Source organism: Durio zibethinus, chromosome 27, assembly GCF_047325235.1.
Source record: "Durio zibethinus cultivar Kanyao isolate XHJ-2024 chromosome 27, ASM4732523v1, whole genome shotgun sequence".
Taxonomy (NCBI): Eukaryota; Viridiplantae; Streptophyta; class Magnoliopsida; order Malvales; family Malvaceae; genus Durio; species Durio zibethinus.
In genome coordinates, this window is record NC_143188.1 from 13,780,783 (window position 1) to 13,802,696 (window position 21,914).

General features: G+C 33.8%; 1 protein-coding gene across 1 annotated transcript; it reads left to right on the forward strand.

Annotated features, from left to right (window-relative positions):
• The first annotated feature begins 16,080 nt into the window (after positions 1–16,080).
• On the forward strand, positions 16,081–21,383 carry LOC111279477 (wall-associated receptor kinase-like 1). Its single transcript, XM_089756589.1, has 4 exons — positions 16,081–17,043; positions 18,318–19,121; positions 19,323–19,550; positions 20,066–21,383. Exons 1-4 carry the CDS (start codon positions 16,353–16,355, stop codon positions 21,265–21,267), a joined length of 2,925 nt encoding a protein of 974 aa, XP_089612715.1. The 5' UTR covers positions 16,081–16,352; the 3' UTR covers positions 21,268–21,383.
• Positions 21,384–21,914: the final 531 nt, after the last annotated feature.

A 21,914-nucleotide genomic window follows, 5' to 3' on the forward strand; every position in this document is an offset into this window, starting at 1 on the left:
TCGGGTTGCGGGTTGACACGCGGATCTTGGGTGCTTAAAACGACATTGTTTTGGGCTTTATTGAAATGGCGTCATTTTGATTTTCAGCGTTTATATAAAAGGTTCAAAAATTTTTTTCACCCATTCTTTCCTTTCTCCAAAAAAAAAAACCCTTCTTTTTATATTTTTTTTTCTCAGGCGACCTGGGACCAGTGGCCATCCATCGTGACGGCTGCCGTGGTCATCGCCGGTGGCAAACTCTGACCACCGTCAACAGTGCCGAAAAATTTCCAAAAAATTCTCACGAACTCCTCTCAACCTCCTGAGCACAGATCTGACCTCTTTTTCACCAAAAAGAATCCCCACTTCCCTAAATCTGCTCTCAAAGTTTCAGTGAAAAAATTATTTTTTTGTTTGTGTGTTTTCTGGTTTATTTTTGTTGGGTGTCTTTGTAGGTGTAGTTTGGTGCTGGGTTCCCCGTTCCAAGGGACTGTTTTTGCTTTTTTTTTTGTGTTTCTGCAAAAAAAATTTTCAACAAAATCTTCATTTTTTTTTGTCGTTTTTGCTTCGGTTCTGCCTCTAGTCTCATTTGCAAATAATAAGCTCTATTTATAAAAGCTTTTTGGGATTCGAATCCCAAGATCTGGGATTCGAATCTCATTTTTCAACTGAAAGTTCACGCTTGCCATTCGTGATTGGCAGCTTGTCGGTCGGTCGCTGGCAGCTAGCGACAGTGATTTTGGACTTTAGAGATTGTGCATTTAATGCACTAGATTTGAATCGGATAAGGATGAAAAAGAAAGGAAAAGGAAGGAGGAAAGAAAGAAGAAGAAAAGAGAAGAAGACAAACGCAAAAAATGGGAAAAAGAAAAAAAATTAAATAAATAATAATAAAAATAAAAAAATGGTGTTTACAGTTGCCCCTCTTTCCTATTTCTGTGAATCAGGAATAAGGCAAAGACAAACAAATAATCATTTTGTTTGGAAAGATGAAACATTGAGAAAAGAAAAAAAAGAAAAAAAAAATTTTTTAGGCTCAACAACTTTAAAAATCTCATATCTTGAAATGGGCTCCTCTCAGCAGAGGCTCAACAACTTTAAAAATCTCTTGAAAAAGCTCATCTCAACAGAGGCTCAACAACTTTAAAATTCTCATCTTAGAAAAGCTCCTCTCAGCAGAGGCTCAACAACTTTAAAATTCTCATTTGTTTTCACATTTGAGTTCTCATCTTTGAACAAGTAAATTTCCTCTTTTGAATTCTTTTGTTTGATCATTGTCTTTATCAAAATCTAGTTTTTCATTAAGAAATGGAAAATTTCTATCTTTGTTACAACTTATCATGGATGCATGTACTGAGTGCTCTAAATGCAATGCATGTAATGCAATCAAAATTATGCATTGTAGTAAAAAGGTTCTCGAAATCTCTCACTTTTTGCTTCTTTTATTTGAATTCTCATATGACCAATCTGTTCTTAACATCTGACCACAATATTTTTCTTCTTAAAAAATCTACAACATCAATGTCTCGTCATGCTTTTTTCATCCTTTTTCATTTGCCTTTGTCAACTTTAAAAGTAATGCTGAGATCTTTCATGTTTGTTTTTCTTTTCATCATTTTAAGTTCAAGACAAATAAAATGCAATCACACATTTCTCTTATTCACTTGTACGATGAACAAAAATATCAGATAAGGATAAAAGAAAAGATAGGTATTGTCTTGAAAGAAAAGATAGCATATTTCATTAGATGGCGAAGTGTTTAAGTTGAAACAAAGGTATCCAAAGAATGATCATAAGATAATCATGAACAAAATATTCCTAGATTTTTTTCTAAAACTAAATTAGATGACTTTTTTGATCATTCAGAGTTCGTCAAACTACACTTGCCCCTGTGTTATGGGATTTTCTTCTGATGATGATTATGCTTTACATCCAAGCCACCTTTTCAGGTTTTCAGCTTAGATAACCTTTTTTTTAAGCAAAATATTTTTTCACAGCATCTGAATTTATTAGAGTAGGTAAATCACCTCCATCCATCTCTGTCAAAATCAATGCCCCACCAGAAAAGGCTTTTTTCACCACATACGAGCCTTCCCAATTTGGTGTCCATTTTCTTCGATTATCATGTTAATTTGGAAGGATTCTTTTTAGCACTAAGTCTCCTTCCCTAAAGCAACGGGGATGAATTTTCTTGTCATGTGCTCTCATTATCCTCTTTTGATATAATTGACCATGACAAAGTGCTGATAGTCTTTTCTCTTCAATAAGGTTTAACTGCTTGTAGCGATTTCGAACCCATTCTGCTTCCTCTAACTCTACCTCCATCAGGACTCTTAGTGAGGGAGTTTCTACTTCGATTGGTAGCACAGCTTTCATTCCATATACCAAAGAGAACAGGGTGGCCCCAGTAGATGTTCGGACTGATGTTCTATAAGCATGCAAAGTAAAAGGTAACTTCTCATGCCAATCTTTGTAAGTTTCAATCATTTTCTCCAAGATTCTTTTGATATTCTTATTCGCAACCTCCACTGCCCCATTCATTTTCGAACGATATGGTATCGAATTACGATGACGGATCTTGAACTGAGTGCATACTTCATTCATCATTTTGTTGTTTAAGTTTTTGGCATTATCAGAAATAATTATCTCTGAAAGCCCATATCTGCATATTATCTTTTTTTTTTGTGAACTTACATATCACAGATCGAGTCACGTTAACATATGATGCAGCTTCTACCCATTTGGTGAAGTAATCAATCATCACAAAAATGAATCTATGCCCATTTGAAGCTTTTGGAGTGATGGGACCAATAGCATCCATGCCCCACATAGAGAATGGCCACGGAGGAGCCAGAACGTATAATGTTGATGGTGGAACATGAATTTTGTCAGCATAAATATGACATTTATGACATCTCTTAGCATAATCAATACAGTCGCCCTCTATTGTCAACCAATAATAGCCAGCCCTCATAATTTGTCTAGCCATCATATGACCATTTGCATGTGTCCTACAAACTTCATCATGCACTTCTTCAATAATCTTTTTTGCTTCAGCTGCATTTACACATCTTAAGAACACTTGATCTTGACCTCTTCTGTAAAGGATATCTCTATCAATAAAGAAACTCATAGCCAATCTTTTGATAGTCCACTTATCATTTTCTATTGCATGTTCTGAGTATTGTTGGCTTTTAATGTATTGCATGATATCATGATATCGTGGCCTCCCATCAACTTCTTTTTCAACACTTGAGCAATGTACTGGTACATCTTTTACATCCAGCTTGATGGGTTAGATTTCAGTATTTGCATCTATTTTAATCATTGCAACTAGAGTAACCAGTGCATCTGCAATTTGGTTTTCCTCTCTGGGTAGATGCTCAAACTGAACTTCTTTAAATTGTTTGACCAACTCAGAGATGTAGTTATGGTACCGGATCAACTTAGAGTCTCTTCTCTCCCATTCACCTCGTAACTGATAGATGACTAGAGCTGAATCTCCAAACACATATAACACTTTGATCTTCTTTTTCATTGCTACTTGTAAACCCATAACACAAGCCTCATATTCAGCCATATTGTTTGTGCAATTGAAGTTTAACCTGGCTGTGATGGGGTAATAATGCCTATCAGGAGATATCAAAATTACCCCAATACCATGACCTAAATCATTAGCAGCTCCATCAAAATACATCCTCCATGATTTTTCAACAGGTTCATTTTCTTCAATGGCCATCACATCCTCATCAGAAAATTCTAATTTCATTGGCTCATAATCTTCGACTGCACGATCAGCAAGAAATTCAGCTATTGCACTCCATTTAATAGCCTTTTGAGTCACATAAATGATATCATATTCTGAAAGCATAACTTGCCACTGCGCTATTCTTCCTGTCAATGAGGGCTTTTCAAAGATATATTTAATAGGATCCAGCTTTGCTACGAGCCAAGTGGTATGATAAAGCATGTATTGTCGGAGCCTTCGAGCTGTCCAAGCTAATGCACAACACATCTTCTCTAATGGTGAATACTTGGACTCATAATCAGTGAATTTCTTACTCAAGTAGTAAATTGATTGTTCTCTCTTATTAGTTTCATCTTTTTGCCCCAGCATACATCCCATTGAATTTTCATGCACTGTCAAATACAAAATCAGAGGTTTTCCTGGCATTGGTGGCACTAACACAGGTGGATTTGATAAGTATTCTTTGATTTTATCAAAAGCTTCTTGGCATTCGTCATTCCATTCTCCAGGATCATGTTTTTTGAGAAGCTTGAAAATAGGATCACACTTATAAGTGAGTTAAGAAATAAAGCGAGCAATATAATTTAATCTCCCTAAGAAACCTCACACTTCTTTTAAGGTATGAGGAGGAGATAAGTTTTGGATCGCTTGTATCTTATCTGGATCAACTTCGATTCTTTTTTCACTGACTATAAAGCCTAATAGTTTTCTTGATTTGGCTCCACATGTACATTTGGTAGGATTCAACTTCAACTGAAATCTTCTCAACCTGTCGAACAGCTTTTTAAGATTGACTATATGATCCTCTCCTTCACGAGATTTTACGATCATATCATCCACATACACTTCTATCTCTTTATGCATCATGTCATGAAAAAGAGTTATCATTGCTCTTTGATAAGTAGCACCAGCATTTTTTAACCCAAAAGGCATAACCTTATAACAGAATGTTCCCTACATGGTCACAAATGTGGTTTTTTCCATATCATCTTGAGCCATCTTGATCTGATTATAGCCTGAAAAATCATCCATAAAGGAAAATGTAAAGTGCCTAGTAGTATTATCCACTAGAGTATCGATGTAAGGTAGAGGAAAGTTATCCTTAGGGTTTGCCCTATTCAAGTCTCGATAATCGACACACATTCTCACTTTTCCATCTTTCTTAGGAACTGGCACTATGTTGGCTACCCATTCAGGATATATTGCCACTTCCAAAAATCCAGCATCGAATTATTTCTTCACTTTTTCTTTAATTTTCAGCAGCATCTATGGTTTCATGCGCCTTAGCTTTTGCTGCATCGGCTTACATCCTGATTTTAAAGGTAACTTGTGCTCTATAATATCAGTGTTGAGTCCCGACATATCCTGGTAAGTTCACACGAACACATCTACATATTCTTGGAGTAGCTCTTTTAGCTTCTATCTTTCAACTGGTAAAAGAGATATACCAACTTTAACCGCTTTTTTGTTTTCACCATCTCTCAAAATTCACTAATTCAATAATTTTCTGATGGGGCTTAATTGGCTTATCTTCACGTTCTATTAATTTTAACAAATTAAGAGGCAGTGTGTAGTTATCTGAATCTTTCCCATTATCAAGTTCATCAACATGAATTAAGTTTTCAAAATCAAATCCGAGATTATTGCCATGATTATCTTTATGTTCATTGTTTGGGACCCTGCAAAGGGTAAGATGAAGAGAATATTGGTACACAAAAATGGAATGGTAAAAAAATGATGGAAAAAAAAAGAATGGAAAGTAAAATGAAGATGAAAATAATAGAAAAAATACGGATGCATCTTCTAAGTCTTTTATTAAAATGACAAACATAAACACACTATAAAAGATCTCCTAATACTCGTAGAAAGTAATTAGGGATTTAAAGTTTCACAGTACATTACTTTTCCAAAGTTTTAAAAACAACAGGCAGCTCTGTAACTTTCTAATTATCCAGCTCAAAATCTAAAGGATAAAGGTACATGAACAGCTCTTCAGTTTAACTCTTCTTTTCTCCATCATCCACTATTTGAATGGCCAGCTCTGAAATTTTTTTCATGAATTTTGCACTTGAAGCTCCTGATAAATTTGGATAAATGTATCCTCCCGACTGAAAAGAATCATAGAGGTATAGAATGACTATAGGTTTTGACTCTGGCTCATATCTCATAAGATTAGCTATCCTCTTATCTCTTTTCTCATTCACCATTCTTATTCTATCCCTTATTGTTGGCTTATATCTTAAGCTAAATCTGTCTCTTTTTTCATATATGGTCGATGGCTTCGTGATTTCTTGCAGGTTCTTCTCAAGTCTGACTTCAGGTCGTCATTCCATCTTGATAAGCTGTTTGACTACCATTTTAGTTGTCGTAGATAAATATGGTGAATACAATTTAGATCCTTCAACTATATATGTTGCATTGGCAATCTCGAAGGATTTATAAGAGCATTCTAAAGCTTCATCTACTGATTCCACATAAGGAGCATTTATCGGTTGAGTTACCAATAAATCTTCTTTTCCTGCCACACATGTTAGCTTCCCTTTAACAATGAATTTAACTTTTTGATGTAATAAGGATGGGATAGCACCTGTCATATGGATCCATGGTCTACCCAATAAACAACTGTATGAAGGAGAGATGTCCATAACTTGAAACTTCACGTTGAAATTGTATGGGCCAATCTGTAATGGCACTTCTAGATCTCCTAGCATCTCTCTTCTGGTTCCATCAAAGGCTCTCACTATCATATGACTAGATTTTATATAAGATCCATCAACAGGGAGTTTTGCCAGAGTAGTCATAGGCATAACATTGATGGATGAGCCATTATCAATCAAAACCTTAGCTATTATATGACTTTTACATTTCACAGTAATGTGAAGAGCCTTGGTACTTTCTCTACCTTCAGGAGGAATCTCTTCATCATTGAAAGAGATATAGTTTGAAATCATGAAATTACCAACAAGCTATTCCACATATTCAACAGAAGCATTGTGAGACACATATGCTTGATTTAGCACTTTCAACAAAGCATTACAGTGTGACTCTAAACTGAGCAATAATGACAATAGCGAAATTTTAGCTGGCATCTTGTTAAGCTGTTCTACCACGCTATACTCGTTATGTTTTATTAACTTTAGAAAATCACCTGCTTCACTCTCAGATACTGGTTTCTAGCATTCTTTTTCTGGGGTTACGTCAAGACTGTTTTGACTTTCATTTTCTTCTCCTACCTTGGTTTTCTCTTTTTTAGCTTTTTTGAAAGCTTCTGGGGTATAGCACCTACCACTTCGAGTTATGCCTCCTATGCCCGTTATGTTGGTAGTATCTGGGTTGATTACGACATCATAATTATATTTTTAAGGTACTGCTTTATCATTTTGATATGAAAAAAGACCAGAAACTTTAATTGCCACTATTGGTCGAGAAACGGGCTTTTCTAGCTTTGATGTTGGCTTCTCATCATAATAGATAGTTACTGGTCTACGCATAAACTTATTCTTTGAATCAATGGTAAACACTTCAGCTTTCACTAACTCTTCTCTCTCTTGGTAAAACTCTATTCGACTCTCATCCATTAATTTTTATACCTTTTGATGGAATTGGTGACAATTCTTAATAGAATGCTCTAGAACACCTCTGTGATAATTACAGCTTTCAGTTGAGTTAATCATTTCAGAGTAATTTTAAGGTTCTATTGGCTTCAACATGTCAGCTTTGGCCAAGACTTCAAATATTTTAGCCATAGAAGTTTTGACCTCTTCTATTCTTCTTTTCATATAGCTTGTTTACCCATCAACCAAAACATTTATTGATGGCCTAGTATGATTCGGTAGAGGGTTCTTATTGACATTTAGAGTCCCTTGTTAGTTGGTATCAAAATTTAATACTCCTTCATTGATTAACCTATGCACTTTGCGCTTCAAAGTAGTACAGTTCTCAGTGGAATGACCTGGATTCCCATAGTGATAATCACAATGTGAATTAGGGTCATACCAGTTGGGAAATGGAGGTTTCATAGGTTTAACAATAACAGGGGCAATTAGATGTTTCTCAACAAGTCGGGGATACAAATCTGTGTATGTCATGAGAATGAGATCGAAAGTGAGTTTTTCTTGGGTATTTTTTGGGGCTCTTGGACCACTATTAGGTCTCCATTCTGGTCTTGTAGGTACAGTAGGATGATTATAGGAATAGGTGAGTGTTCGAAAAGATGGCTGAAAATGGGATGGATAAACTGGTGGTTGTAGTGGTTGGTATGGTTGATATGGATGAAGGATGGATGTAACATTGTTTATGAAAGGGTAATGGGTTTGGTAGACTGGTGTAGGATAAGGTGTGAAACCTTTGAATTGTTGCCCCATATAGTTCACTGCTTGAGCTTCATTCTCTTTCCTTTTAGGAGCTCCACCTTTTCTTGCTCCACTTGTCTCTCTTGCATCGAGTTTACCATTCTTTATAGTGTTTTTAATGATCTCACCTGATATCACCATATCTATAAAGTTCTTGGTTGCATTACCTATCAATCTCTCATAGTACGATGCTTTCAGGGTGTTCACAAATAAAACAGTTATTTTTTTCTCAGTGAGAGGAGGTTAAACTTGTGCAGTCACGTCTCTCCATCTTTATGCATACTCCTTAAAGTTTTCAGTTACTTTTTTTTCCATACTTTGTAGAGATAAACGATCTGGAACCAGATCCGTGACATGTCGATATTGTGTAAGGAATGCCTTTGTAAGCTCTTGCCAAGAATGAATACAAGTCCTATCTAATTGAACATACCATCTAGCTGCAGAACCCGTAAAACTATCTTGAAATATGTGCATTAACAACTTCTTATCATGAGCATGTGCTGCCATCTTTCGATAATACATGGTGATATGGGTCATAAGGCATTTTGTGCCATCATATTTTTTAAATTTAGGGACCTTGAATTTAGGCGAAATGATCACGTCTGGGACTAAACAAAGCTCGGTTGCATCTGTGGAACCATAAAAATTCATTCTTTCCACTACTTTAAGCCTTTCTTCTAATAATCTTTTCTTTTCTTGAGCATTATTATCTTTCACTTTCTTAGATATCTTTATCCCTAGCTTTTTTCTTTCTTTGGGATCATCCAAATCAAGAACTAGGATTGGCTCGGGTGGTTTTTTCATCATAACAGGATTAACAAAATTTTGAAATTGTCCCAGAACGGGTGTAGATGTCATTCCTGGATAAAGATTGGGATATCCACCGGGAATAGAAATTTGTACTCTAGTTCCTTGAGAAAGTTGAGTCGGTTATGGCTCAAACCCTGGAGGGTAAATAGGATCCACCATGTCTGGTGATTGCTCTTGAAAACTGAGATTTTCTTCCACTGCTTTTCCCTTGTCAAGTTTTTTAAGCATATCCATTATTGTACTAAGATCCCTTCTTAGTTCTTCTTAAGCTTTCTCGATTTTCTTAAACGATTAGTCTATTCTTGTTCCATAATTCTTGTTTGAGTTCTAGTGTTGTATGAATGGCGAGTGGGTTGAGTCAAAATTTTTGAAGGGCGAGTTATTCTTGAACCTTTATTACCACAAAATTTTTAGAAAAATCAGAATGCCATGTGTCAAAATTTTTATTTTTGAAATTTTTTTTAAAAAAATGATGCAAATGATGCATGAATGCAAAAAATATTTGCTCTTGGACAAATTTCAATACTAGAAATTTTCATTGATTCCATACAACTTTGATTACATGAGATTTATCATCCTAGAATTATATCCAAAGAAGCGTTTGACTTGCTCACAATGGTCTTTTGCCTCGTCTAAAAAGTTTACTAGGTGCTATCTATATTCTCCTACATAATTGACTTCTTATCTTAATGCTTCTACCTTTTCAACCATCTCCTGTGCCTTTTTTATTGCCTTACAAACTTGACTGGTTATGTGCTCTATGTACTGTTACCTTCCTAAACTTTCTACTTTTCACATCATGCGAGCATTTCTTTCTGAATCACATGTAAGATCCAATCTTTTTCCCTTCTATGCCACTCATCTATCATTACTGAAATATGGTTCTTGTGATCTTGCAGTTGTAGCTCTAACCCTTGGATCACCTGGTGAAGTGATTCTTTTTCATTCAGTACTTTAAAGTGCTTTCTTCTCTTTTTTACGAGCATGACTTTCAACCTTGCCTTTTTGTTTTGGCATTCGACCAATCTTGTTGAGGTTGTAGAATATAATTCCTTCCAATTCTGACATTCTTGAGAAATTTTAAGGTCTCTTCTTGCTTTTCTTGAGCTTTGCCCTTCCATTGGTTTATTCCTTCTCGGAGCTCATCCATTTCACGTTATCGACTAAGGTAAGACTTGGTGACTTTTTCAGTTTTGAATTGAACTCGTAACCTCTTATTTTTCCTAGTGTAGATCTTTCAAATCATTATTGGCCAGATCCCGTTCTTTTATGACTTTTTTTAATCTGCTCTCTTGTATCTCTGCTTTATATTTCAATTGCCTTACTTTTTCTGAAGTCTCAAATTTTCTCTTCTTATTTATTCTTTTTCAGCTTCTAATTCTTTCTTGACAAGCTTAACTTCTGATAATTGCACTTCTTCTAAAAGATTAACCAATTGATATGAGCTATCATCAGGAGGGAGTACTATGTCTCTAGGCCACCTTACTTTCCAAATCTGGTAATCAAGAGTGACTTTATCGATGAGAGGCCCTAATCTCATTCTTTGTGTTTTTTTCCATGCTTAGATTAACTGCTCTGAAGTTCTTGATGGATTCAGTTCCCCATAAATGAATTCTACTTGGACCAGGCCATGAGTAGTAGGAATAAACTACTTTACACCAAATTGCCTAAGTACCATCAATAGAGCGTAACTTACAATACCCCATAATCCTAACAACGGTATCCACGGCTCATTTCTTCCACGATACAACAAGGGCACACGAGGCATCCAAGGTGCCATCCACTCGATTTTATCTCCTGTAAGTCTTCGCAAGAAAAGGATCCAATCTTCCTTAGTCTTCAATGTTGACCATTGGCTTTTACAAAACTCTTTGATTGGTGCCTTATTTCGAAGATATGGTTTCAAAAATGCACTCTTTCCGAACTTGAAATGACTTCTAACCCATACGTATAATAGATACGCATATCCCATGAATTGTCCTTTTCCATTTCATCGATAGAAATTCAATGATCGAATGGTTTCTGCTAAGACTGCTGATGCGAGATTAATTGCTTGGGTTTCAATTTGCTTGAAAAAATCTACCATAGTTATCTCAATGTAACCCAAAGTCTTTGGGAAGATTACCATGCCATACAATGCTAGAGCAAACATAGCCATACCTTGATCATCATTTAAATGCTCCTGAATGAAGTTTTGAAGAAAATCCTAACGAATGCTGGGATGTTCACCTTTAGATTTCGTGAAGAAATCAATGGTTTCTACTTTAACCTCCATAAGCTTGGCTAACTTTTTGCGATAACCTGATTTTGACTTTCGAGTAAATACTTTATCTGGATATTATAGTTCTATCCCAAGCAAAATAAAATACTCTTCGATAGTTGGCACCAAATTTTCTTGATTAAAAATGAAGCATCTATAGGATAGATCTCAAAACTGTATAGATGTTTTGACCAGCTATTCATCAATCACTACTGAAATGAGGGATGCAATTTACCCATACTTTTTACAAAAGGTTTTTTTTGTTTCTTCACTTAACTGACCCCAGACAGCAGCTAACTCTTTTAAATCATTCTGTGTGAGATCTAAATGTACTTTCTCGAGTAATTCAGACACATAACTGGTAGGCAAACAATCTCCATTCTTTTGTTGAACTTCTTTCGACTAAACATGGACTTCATTACACGATTCACATGGCACACTGACTGAGGATGAGCAAATTTATAGTTTTACGGGATCCATGAAAACTTCTTAAGAGAAATATGTCCTAAAGCAAATATCTCGATGCAAAACTGTATGATATGATTAATGCAAAAAAATGAAACAAAATTGAGTTAGTGTGGTTCAAATTTTTTTTTTTAATGTTTTTGAGATTTTTTTTTGTTTTGTTTTGTTTCATATTATACACAACTTTTATTCTTAGGTATTTCCTACAAGAAGATGGACAAGGTTCTACATAAGGCTGGTTTCTTAGGCTTATTATATGCTGGGTTTGGATTGACAGAGTCTAAAGGTTCCCAAATTGTTCCTCACTGTCGTCCATGTTGGACAAGTAAGGCACCCCGATTCTCACCCATTACAGGCTATGAACGAAAAGGGTTCAATTCGAGTGGAAGTATTTCGCTTGTCATTGCGGAGGTTATCACCTCACGAGAGCATAGGTACCTTACTTCCTCCTATAAAGGACAAAGCCCGGGTATAGAGCTCATGTATGAGATGCATCGTGCCATTGTGTGCAAATATATCCTAACTTATTGAGAGCAATATATATAGAAAAATAAAACATAAGAGGCATAGTAAAAGAAATGTGTGTGAATTTTTTTGCTTTTTATTTTTGATTTGTTTTGTTTTTTTTTTTTTAACTAAAAATGAAGAATAAAAATTTAAGAAATTAATTAAGACTATTTAAATCAAAATTTGAGGATAACAAGTAGTTAATTTTGGCCTGACTCTTGAAAAAAAAAAGTGTCCCCAGTGGAGTCGCCAAGCTGTCGTAACGATTTTATGTCCGCCCGACAAATTTAGAAACGAAATAGAAAAAAATAATGAAGTCGCCACCAATCTTTTTTGGCTAGGTGCGATTGGCCACCTATTAAAACATATATTTTTAATGAAATCTTAAAATTAATTAAAATTTATTCAAAAGATAATTTTAGGGTCTACGCAACAGTCTGGGTTCGGGAGTCGGTTACGTGTGGGGAAGGATTAGCACCCCCACAGCACCTGTTAAAAACAGTACCAATTAACAATGTGTTGTCCTTTGATTTTGATAAAAATAATCCAATTTTCGAAGTTCGAAAAAATAATTTCCTTGATTTTTTTTACTTATTAGAAAAAAAATTTATTCTCGAGAAAAATAAATTAAAACATTTTTATTGAAATAATTCTTAAAATGTTCTAGTACGTTGGTAATATTAGATGAATTTTTTTCTCACCTAGAGATTTCTTGGGCATCGCTTATTGGAATACCTTAGAATCTCATCTTCGGAGGCTCGAATTTATTTTTCGTAAGAAAATGTCATGCATGCAATGCAAAATGTTACCATGTTTATGCATGCATTTTATTCTCCTTTGTTAGAAATTTTATTAATTATTTTATTAATATTCTTATTTAAAGTTAAAATTTTGAAGAAAAAGGAATTTAATTATAGTGAAGATTTTTTATAAATATTCCAATACGCTGGTAATATTTTACAAAAAATCTTCTCACCTAGAGATTTCTTAAAGCATCTCTACTCGGAATACTTTTAGAATCCATCATTGGATTAAATTTCTTTTCTTCTCATTTTTATTACTTATATTTTTAATATATTAATCAATTTTTATTTATTACTAACAAAAAGAAAATTTTTATTATATTGAAAATTTTTTATAAATACTCTAATACACTGTTAGTATTTAAAAAAATTCTTCTCATCTAGAGATTTCGTAGGCATCACTACTCGGAATACCTTTAAATCTCATCATTGGATAAAAATTTTCTTCTCTTTCATTTTTTATTACTTTAGTATTATTATTAAATTTATTTTTATATTATTGTTTTTAAAGTTTATTCTAAAAATTAACATAATTATATAAAAAAATTTAACCACAATTTTATCATTTAATCTAATAAATATAAATATTTTAATATGCATAAATATTAATAAAATAATATACAAAAATTCAAAAAAAAAAATTTTTTACCTGAACCAGATCGATCAATGATCCGATCAACGCACGGTTCGGTTCGACGATTCGGTCTAACAGTTCGACTCGATCTGGGTGGATCAGCAGTTCAGTACCGATTCGGTTCGATCTGGGCGGTTCAGTTTCGGTCCAATCAGACCGGTCAGAGGCTGATTAAGGAAACGGGTCACTGGTCAGGTGCCCGGACCTCGAGTTGGGTCGCGGGTTGACACGCGGATCCTAGGTGCTTAAAACGACATCGTTTTGGGTTTTATTGAAACGACATCGTTTTGGTTTTCAGCGTTTATATAAAAGGTTCAAAAAATTTTTTTCACCCATTCTTTCCTTCCTCCGAAAAAAAAAACCCTTCTTCCTCTATTTTTTTTTCTTAGGCGACTTGGGACCGGTGGCCGTCCGTCGTGACGGTCGCCGTGGTCCTCGCCGACAGCGAACTCCGACCGCCGTCAACGGTGTCGAAAAATTTCAAAAAAATTCTCACAAACTCCTCTCGACTTCCTGAGCACAGATCTGACCTCCTTTTCACCCAAAAGAATCCCCACTTCCCTAGATCTGCTCTCAAAGTTTTGGTGAAAAAATCTTTTTTTTTTGTTTGTGTGTTTTCTGGTTTGTTTTTGTTGGGTGTCTTTGTAGGTGTAGTTTGGTGCTAGGTTCCCCATTCTAGGGGACTGTTTTTGCTTTTTTTGGTGTTTCTGTAGAATATTTTTTTCGACAGAATCTTCCTTTTTCTTTTTTGCCATTTTTGCTTCGGTTCTGCCTCTAGTCTCGTTTGCAAATAATAAACTCTATTTATAGTGCTTTTTGGGATTCAAATCCCAAATCTTTTGGGATTCGAATCTCATTTTTCAACTGAAAGTTTACGCCTATCGTTCGTGATTGACGGCTTGTCGGTCGGCCGCTAGCAGCTAGCGGCGGTGATTTTGGACTTTAGGGATTGTGGATTTAATACACTAGATTTGAACCGGATAAGGATGAAGAAGAAGGAAAAAAGAAAGGAGGAAAGAAAGAAGAAGAAAAGAGAAGAAGACAAACGCAGAAAACGAGAAAAAAATTAAATAAATAATAATAATAATAATAAATGGTGTTTACAGTGGTTAACGTATATAATTTGCATGCTTGTGATAAAACATTCAGCCCACAATCTTGAATAATTACAAGTAATGTTGCTATATGTTATTGCCCCCTAATTAACTACGTGTTTGGTTAAAAGAAAATAAAAAAAAGTGTAATATTATATCAATCAGTGGAGATAAAAGCCCATGATGACAAAAGGCTCAAACAGGAAAAGATACTGCTAATATTGCAACGAGTCTCCCATGTGTCTGATTCTATATATAGCTAGCTTAGTGGCAAGTTAAATTACAAAAGAGATTATGAACTGATATTGGTTTAAATGATAAGATAGTTTGTTATTTTCTTAATTGGTTAAATTTGAATCTGTTGAAAGATTATAAAAAATAAGTAATCATGAATTTGCTAATCCCGACATATATAAACCTATTGAATCGGTATTTATTATGATATATTGTTAGAATATATGGATGAAACTTTTTTGTCTATTTTGTTTGAAGTATCATGTGACAAATTTTGTTCATATTTTAGCATGGTATTGATTCAACGAAATTTCTTAGCTCTGGCGCCCCAGTTTCCTATACTTGACCCCCCACCAAAGCACTAACCATGTTTAGGGAAAAAAAAACATCTCTATCAATTTCAAAACCTTTGACATGGATGCACTGATGTTTTGTCAAAATTGAAGTATAACACGAATATAGATATTAAAATTTTATGATAACTAAATTTCAAATTTAATTTAATTATTTATACAATTATTTTTAAGAGTTAATATTTAATAAATTTATATTTAAATTTTAGTATCCGTAATTTTTTTTCTTATCATCGTATTTTTTTTCATGTTAAAAAATTTATAATTTCTTTCCATGAAGATCTTAGCTTTTGATGCATGGGAATAGAGTTTTTTTAGGGGTTTAAAAATATTATTTTTTTATTTTTTATTTTTTATTTTTCTTTGTAATTAAAAAAAATTGATGTAACAAATCAAGTAATATCAATCCAGTAAAATAAATTGACCAAAATATCAAATAAAATTATCATAAAATATTTAAAATTAAGGAGGCATTAATCTATTTAGTTCTTTAAAAAAAAACTATCCATTAAAAAAAAAAAAAAGGTGTCCATTTCATTTTTCGAAACAAAACTCTTTTCAACTTTAATAGTGGGAGATAGATTGATATAGGGGAAAGACTTAAACGAAATTACTATTTAATTTATAATATTATAATAAATTATAAAAATAAAATGGTTGAAACAAAATTAATATTTATTTTTATATTAAATTATTATGAATTTTTATTCATTTTTATTAATTTGTAATATTAAAATAAATTATAAAAATAAAATAATTTTTTGAACTTATTGCTTTCATATTCTTTGAATTAACCAAAAATATTAATATTAATAATACATTCTAATCAATCAAACTAATAATACATATTCCATTCTCCCAAAATATAGAGTCCATTTTTCCTATATTACATTCCGCGGACCGAAAGTATGGTTAATGCTTTGGTCAAATGTAGAAAACTGGGGCTTTTGAGTGGGGTCAAATGTAGAAACTGGGACGCAAAAGCCGAGAAATTTCTTTAACCTTTGAGCCTACGCCGGGCTTTATCTATTTGACTTAACCGGCCAGCAAAATCTTCATCAATATCCCTGATAGAAAGAAATAACGATCGAAGGTAGAAGAAATTAAGAGAGAATGGACGTTTATTTCATCCTGCTACTATGGCTTATTCAAGCAGCAGCATCGCAAGAAGCATACGAGTCTGTTTGTGATGAAAACTGTGGGGATGTTTATATTCGATCCCCATTTGGAACAAGAACTGGTTGCTATAAAAATTCGTGGTTTAGAGTAACTTGCAACAAAACCGCTAATGGGCTAAAGCCTTTCATTAGTCGCATCAATCTGGAGCTTCTCCATTCCTCTTCGTCAGATAGCAGCGTTGCCGTCAACAATCCGGTAACTTATCTCGATTGCAGCAATAAAGGAAACAATGGCACGACTCATCGTGCTAGTGTCAACCTAAAAGGCAGTCCATTTTTCTTCTCAAGTAGATCCAACATATTCGGGTCAGTAGGTTGCGGCAATTTGGTCATTGTTTCTCGCGAAATTCAAACTGATCCCGTCGCTAGCTGCGTACAACAGCGATGTGACGACCTGGCTTCTAAATTAGGTGGCTGCTATGCCGTAATTCCTGAAAATCTCACTTCATACACTGCAACCATGACAGAGATCATTAATCCTGGAAAGCAAGAATACAGCAAGAGATGCACATCTGCTTTCATGTTTGACCCAAGGTCGATGACCCAATTTCCCGACAGCATAAACATTGATACGACGCATGTTCCTGCAACGCTGGAGTGGAACCCCGTCAATTGCGATTTGGGAGGTTGGCATTAATCGTGATCACTTTGCTATTGCTTTCTTATTTTATTAAATTAATATGAGAAATAATTAGATAATTTTTTTTGGGTAAACCTTATATACATCGTAGGTGATTTGCTACTTTTCTATTTACAGTGTTTGTGGAATTTTTTTACTTTTAAATTACAATTTTGGGGTTTGTTTGATTATAAAAATAAAAATGTCAAAAATAAAAATACGGATAATTTTAAATTTTCATTAAAATTTAATTAATTTTTTATCGTTATGTCCTTTTTAACAACGAAAGTAAATTTCAAAATTATAAATAAAAAATATAAATTAGAAAGTGGCAGGTCACAGAAAATGTGAGACAAACTACATGAGATACATACATGCAGGGTTTACCCAGTTTTTTTTTTTTTTAATCGTATCAGCTTTAGCCTTGTGAAAAAAAATATAAAACAAAATAAAAAAAACTGACTACTAGGAAACAGAGACAAACCACACCCACTTCTGTCTCCTGCAAATCCATTTGCGTTTTTTCTTCTCTTTCCTTTTTAAATTCTTCTCAATACTTTTCAATAAATTTTTAAATTTTAAGCACGATATAAGTTATTTTATCAATAAGGCTGCTTTTAGATTTAATAGGGTGCCATTGCAATGGAAGATTGTGCTAATTACGTTGTATAATGTGAAAATTTGCATTTGGTTTTAATTGGACAGTGTCATTGACGTCGATTTTTCACTAGTCGTTGTTAGTCTAATGTTTTATCGAAGATTCATTTGGTTTTTTTTTTCTTTAATAATTATTATAAATACAAAAATACCTTAAAATTTTTTTTTTACTTTGTTAATTTTTCTTTTATTTTTTATTTAAAAATTTTTTAAATAATTTTTTAATTTAATTTACTAAAATTATTATTTGATATATTATTATTTTTTATTTTTAATTATTTATTAAAAATTATCATTTGTCATAAAAATAATTAATAAATTTTAAATAATTTATTAATTTTATAAATATTAATTAATTTAAATTTTTTATTACATATAATTTTAATGTAATACTATTAACAATTATTTTATTTTTTCATTATAATATTATTTTCACTAATAATTTTGCATTCAAATATATATCCACTAATTTTAATATTACTATTACATATATTAAGTTCATCACTATCACTATTTTTAATTTTATCAAAATTAATTTGACCATCATCATCATCATCATCATTGTTATGATTATTATTATTATTATTATTATTATTAATCGGTGCTTCTGTTCTTGCTAAGCAGCCGCACGTTGCCAAGAAGTAGAATTTGGCCCAGAACCTGTACATCCCAAGCATGTCTGTATTGAAAGATGTGGGAAGGTTAATATTACATACCCATTTGGAATTAAACTCGGGTGTTACATGAATGAGTCGTTCAGAGTAAGCTGCAAAGAAACCGGTGATGGGCCAAAGCCTTTCATAAGTAGCATCAACATGCAACTACTTAATGTTTCATTTTCCCTGGGCAGAGTTATCGTCAACAATTCAGTAACTTATTTCAATTGCCGCAATAACAGTGAAGATAATTATGGGTTTAGTGTCAACTTAACAGGCAGCCCCTTTTTCTTCTCCCATATTTTCAACAGATTCGTGTCTGTAGGTTGCGGTAGTTTGGCTACTATTCTTCGTAATCCAACTGATTATCCTGTTATTGGCTGCCTGCAACCCCGTTGTAGCAATATTGTGACCTCCAATGATAGCTGCAATGCGAAAATTCCTCGGGGTCTCAGCTCCTTTATTGCAAACATGACAGAGTTTTATCCTAGTGATGGCAGCAGGAAATCGTGTGGGTCTGCTTTCATGATCGACGTAAGTTTGTTGGATTCACCTGGAACAAAGCACTGGCGTTTGCCGAAAGATGGACACGTTCCTACGGCACTGCAATGGGCCAGACCAATAGGTGGGTCGTGTAAATTGAATGGTTCACAGGCATTTTGCAGCTCCAGTGGTCAATATTGTTGGGCAAGATTGAGCGACCGCCATCTATGTGTTTGCAGCGTGGATGTGAATTCTGACAACTATCATTATCATCGTGATGCATGGGGAGGTATCGTACTAATAGAATATATATATATATATAAGGTATCTGAATTTGAACCCGATAAATTGTTGACCATAAGAATATTTTGTGTGGGCTCGTATGTTGAAAATTTGCACAATATAAAAAGGAAAATGAAACTTTTATTTTTTTTGGCATTTCTTAATTAACATACTTTTATATGAACATAACTTTGTTTATTCGTTTCAGAAATGACAGAAATAGGCAAATGTGGGCTTCTTAAATATAGGTACTGCCATATGCTTTGTTTAAATGCTCCGGACGATTACTGCTCGTCGCCGTGCCCTTATTCATATCGACACTCAAGTGCGTACGATTGGTGCGATCGCGTAAATTCAACTCGTGGTTTACCAAAAAATTCTAATTATTCAACAGCGCCCCCGGTTACAAAGCCTCGGAATTTGCCGATCATTATAGGTATGCATTAATTTTTTTTTTTAAGTTAATATTACGAATGTTTTTTGAATTATAATAAAATATTTAATATGACATTTAAAAAAATTTTAATGTGTTACTTAAATTATTAATTTATTAATTAATGTGATATTTAAAAAATTATTTATCCTCACATATTATCATTTATAATTAATTATATTAAAGATAAATATCACATTAGTTAATAAATTTATAATTCATATATCAAAATAAAAATTTTATTGTCACATTGAATATTTTATTATAATATAAAGACTATTATTAAGATTTTTTTTAATTTTTCTTTAACGGGGAAGTCCTACTTGTTCATTGAACAAAAGATCTATACTAAAATTGCAGTACCCACCCTTACCACTGAGTTAAAGCTAAGTGCTGATAAATTCACTTTCTTAAACACAGAAAATATGAATCATGTTGAAATGCGTGTACGGTTTTTCTTAATATATACTAATTTGCAAAATTATCTTGTGCATTAATAAATTATGTTTCCTATACAGGTTGCAGCACTAGTATTGGGACAGTATTTGTGCTACTTGGTACATGGTATCTGTACAAAGTACTAAAAAGGAGAAAAACCATCAAGATGAAGCAAAAATATTTTAGAAGGAATGGAGGTTTAGTACTGCAACAACAATTGTCCAGCAATGAAGGTTATGTTGAAAAAATAAGGTTGTTTACATCAAAGGAGTTGGAAAAGGCGACAGATTACTACAGCGAGAATCGAATCCTCGGTCAAGGCGGCCAAGGAACTGTTTATAAGGGAATGTTAACGGATGGAAGCATTGTGGCAATCAAGAAGTCTAAAATGGTGGAAGAGAAGAAAGTTGATGAAAAGCAGCTTGAACAGTTCATCAATGAGGTGATACTTTTATCACAGATTAACCATAGAAATGTGGTTAAGCTTTTAGGATGTTGCCTGGAGACAAAGGTTCCTTTACTAGTGTATGAGTTCATCCCCAATGGAACACTCTCTCAACTCATACATGACCAAAATGAAGAATTCCCATTGACATGGGAAATGCGTTTACGAATTGCAATTGAAATCGCCGATGCTTTATCCTATTTGCATTCAGCTGCTTCTGTCCCTATTTATCATCGAGACATCAAATCTAGCAACATACTTTTGGATGATAAATACAGAGCAAAAGTGTCAGATTTTGGAATTTCAAGATCAATTGCACTTGAGCAAACTCATCTAACCACTCAAGTGCAAGGAACATTCGGATACTTGGATCCAGAGTATTTTCAGTCGAGTCAATTTACAGAGAAGAGTGATGTTTATAGTTTTGGGGTTGTTCTTGTTGAACTTCTGACCGGACAAAAACCAATCTTCTCGATACAATCAGAGGAAGTGAGAAGCTTGGTAGACTTTTTTCTGCTTACAATGAAGGAGAATTCCCTATTTGACATTCTTGATTCAATGGTAAGGAATAATGGTACAGAAGAAGAGATTATAGCAGTTGCAAAGCTAGGGAAAAGAAGCTTGAATCTTAATGGAAAGAAAAGGCCCACGATGAAACAAGTTGCAAAGGAGCTGGAGAGGATTAGAGCATCAGAAGAAGCTAATGCTATTGAACAAAGCGTGGATGAAGATTCTGATATAGATGACATGATTGAACCTTCGGCTACTGCTTCTTGTTCGACGTCTGGGTCAATCATAAACGATAGTGTAACTCTGCCATTGGATACATACTCCTAATTGGTTTCCAACAGTACTTGTTAAACTTTCTTCCTTTGGTGTCTTTTCTTTGTAACATATCTGCCTGTGTGGTTCAGCTCACCTTTGTTTTAATTTCAAACTCTTTTTTACTTCAATTTTTCTTCCTCTCGTTACTTTCTGCTCACCCCTTATGGAAGGTCTCAAATGCATGTCTCAGACCATCTCCTTTTCAAATGTCATGATTGATTAGAATAATCTTTGGACGATGGTTAAACATAAATATGAAAAAAAAAAAAAAAGATTTAGTATTGTTGACTTCTAACTGTTGATCTTGGTATACCTACATGTGAAGACAAAGTTCATATTATTTCATACATGTAAAAGAAGACACCATGCAACTTCTTTTTTACTTATTTCTTTCCATTGATTTTTAAGTTGAATAGGTGCCTGAGTGACGATAATTGTTGAGATCTAACATATGCAATCACTGCCATCATTTTGAAATTTCAGAAAGTGAATGAGAAAAACGAGACCGCCAAGCGTTCATAAAGGAATTATCAAAAAGGAAAAAGAAGACCTTAGAATGAATAGCTAACGGACAAGACTCTCTAGCATAGAACAACTAAATATGGTAACTTTAGACCTAATATAAAAATTATGACTTAAAATTTTGATAAAAATCATGA

What these genes read in the sequence shown, in the direction of transcription:
- LOC111279477 (XM_089756589.1), top strand. Translation starts at nt 16,353, where the DNA reads ATGGACGTTTATTTCATCCTGCTACTATGGCTTATTCAAGCAGCAGCA. An exon ending in CGTCAATTGCGATTTGGGAG is followed by an intron (nt 17,044 to 18,317) that starts GTTGGCATTAAT and finishes CTTGCTAAGCAG; the next exon opens with CCGCACGTTGCCAAGAAGTA. An exon ending in GAATTTGCCGATCATTATAG is followed by an intron (nt 19,551 to 20,065) that starts GTATGCATTAAT and finishes TTTCCTATACAG; the next exon opens with GTTGCAGCACTAGTATTGGG.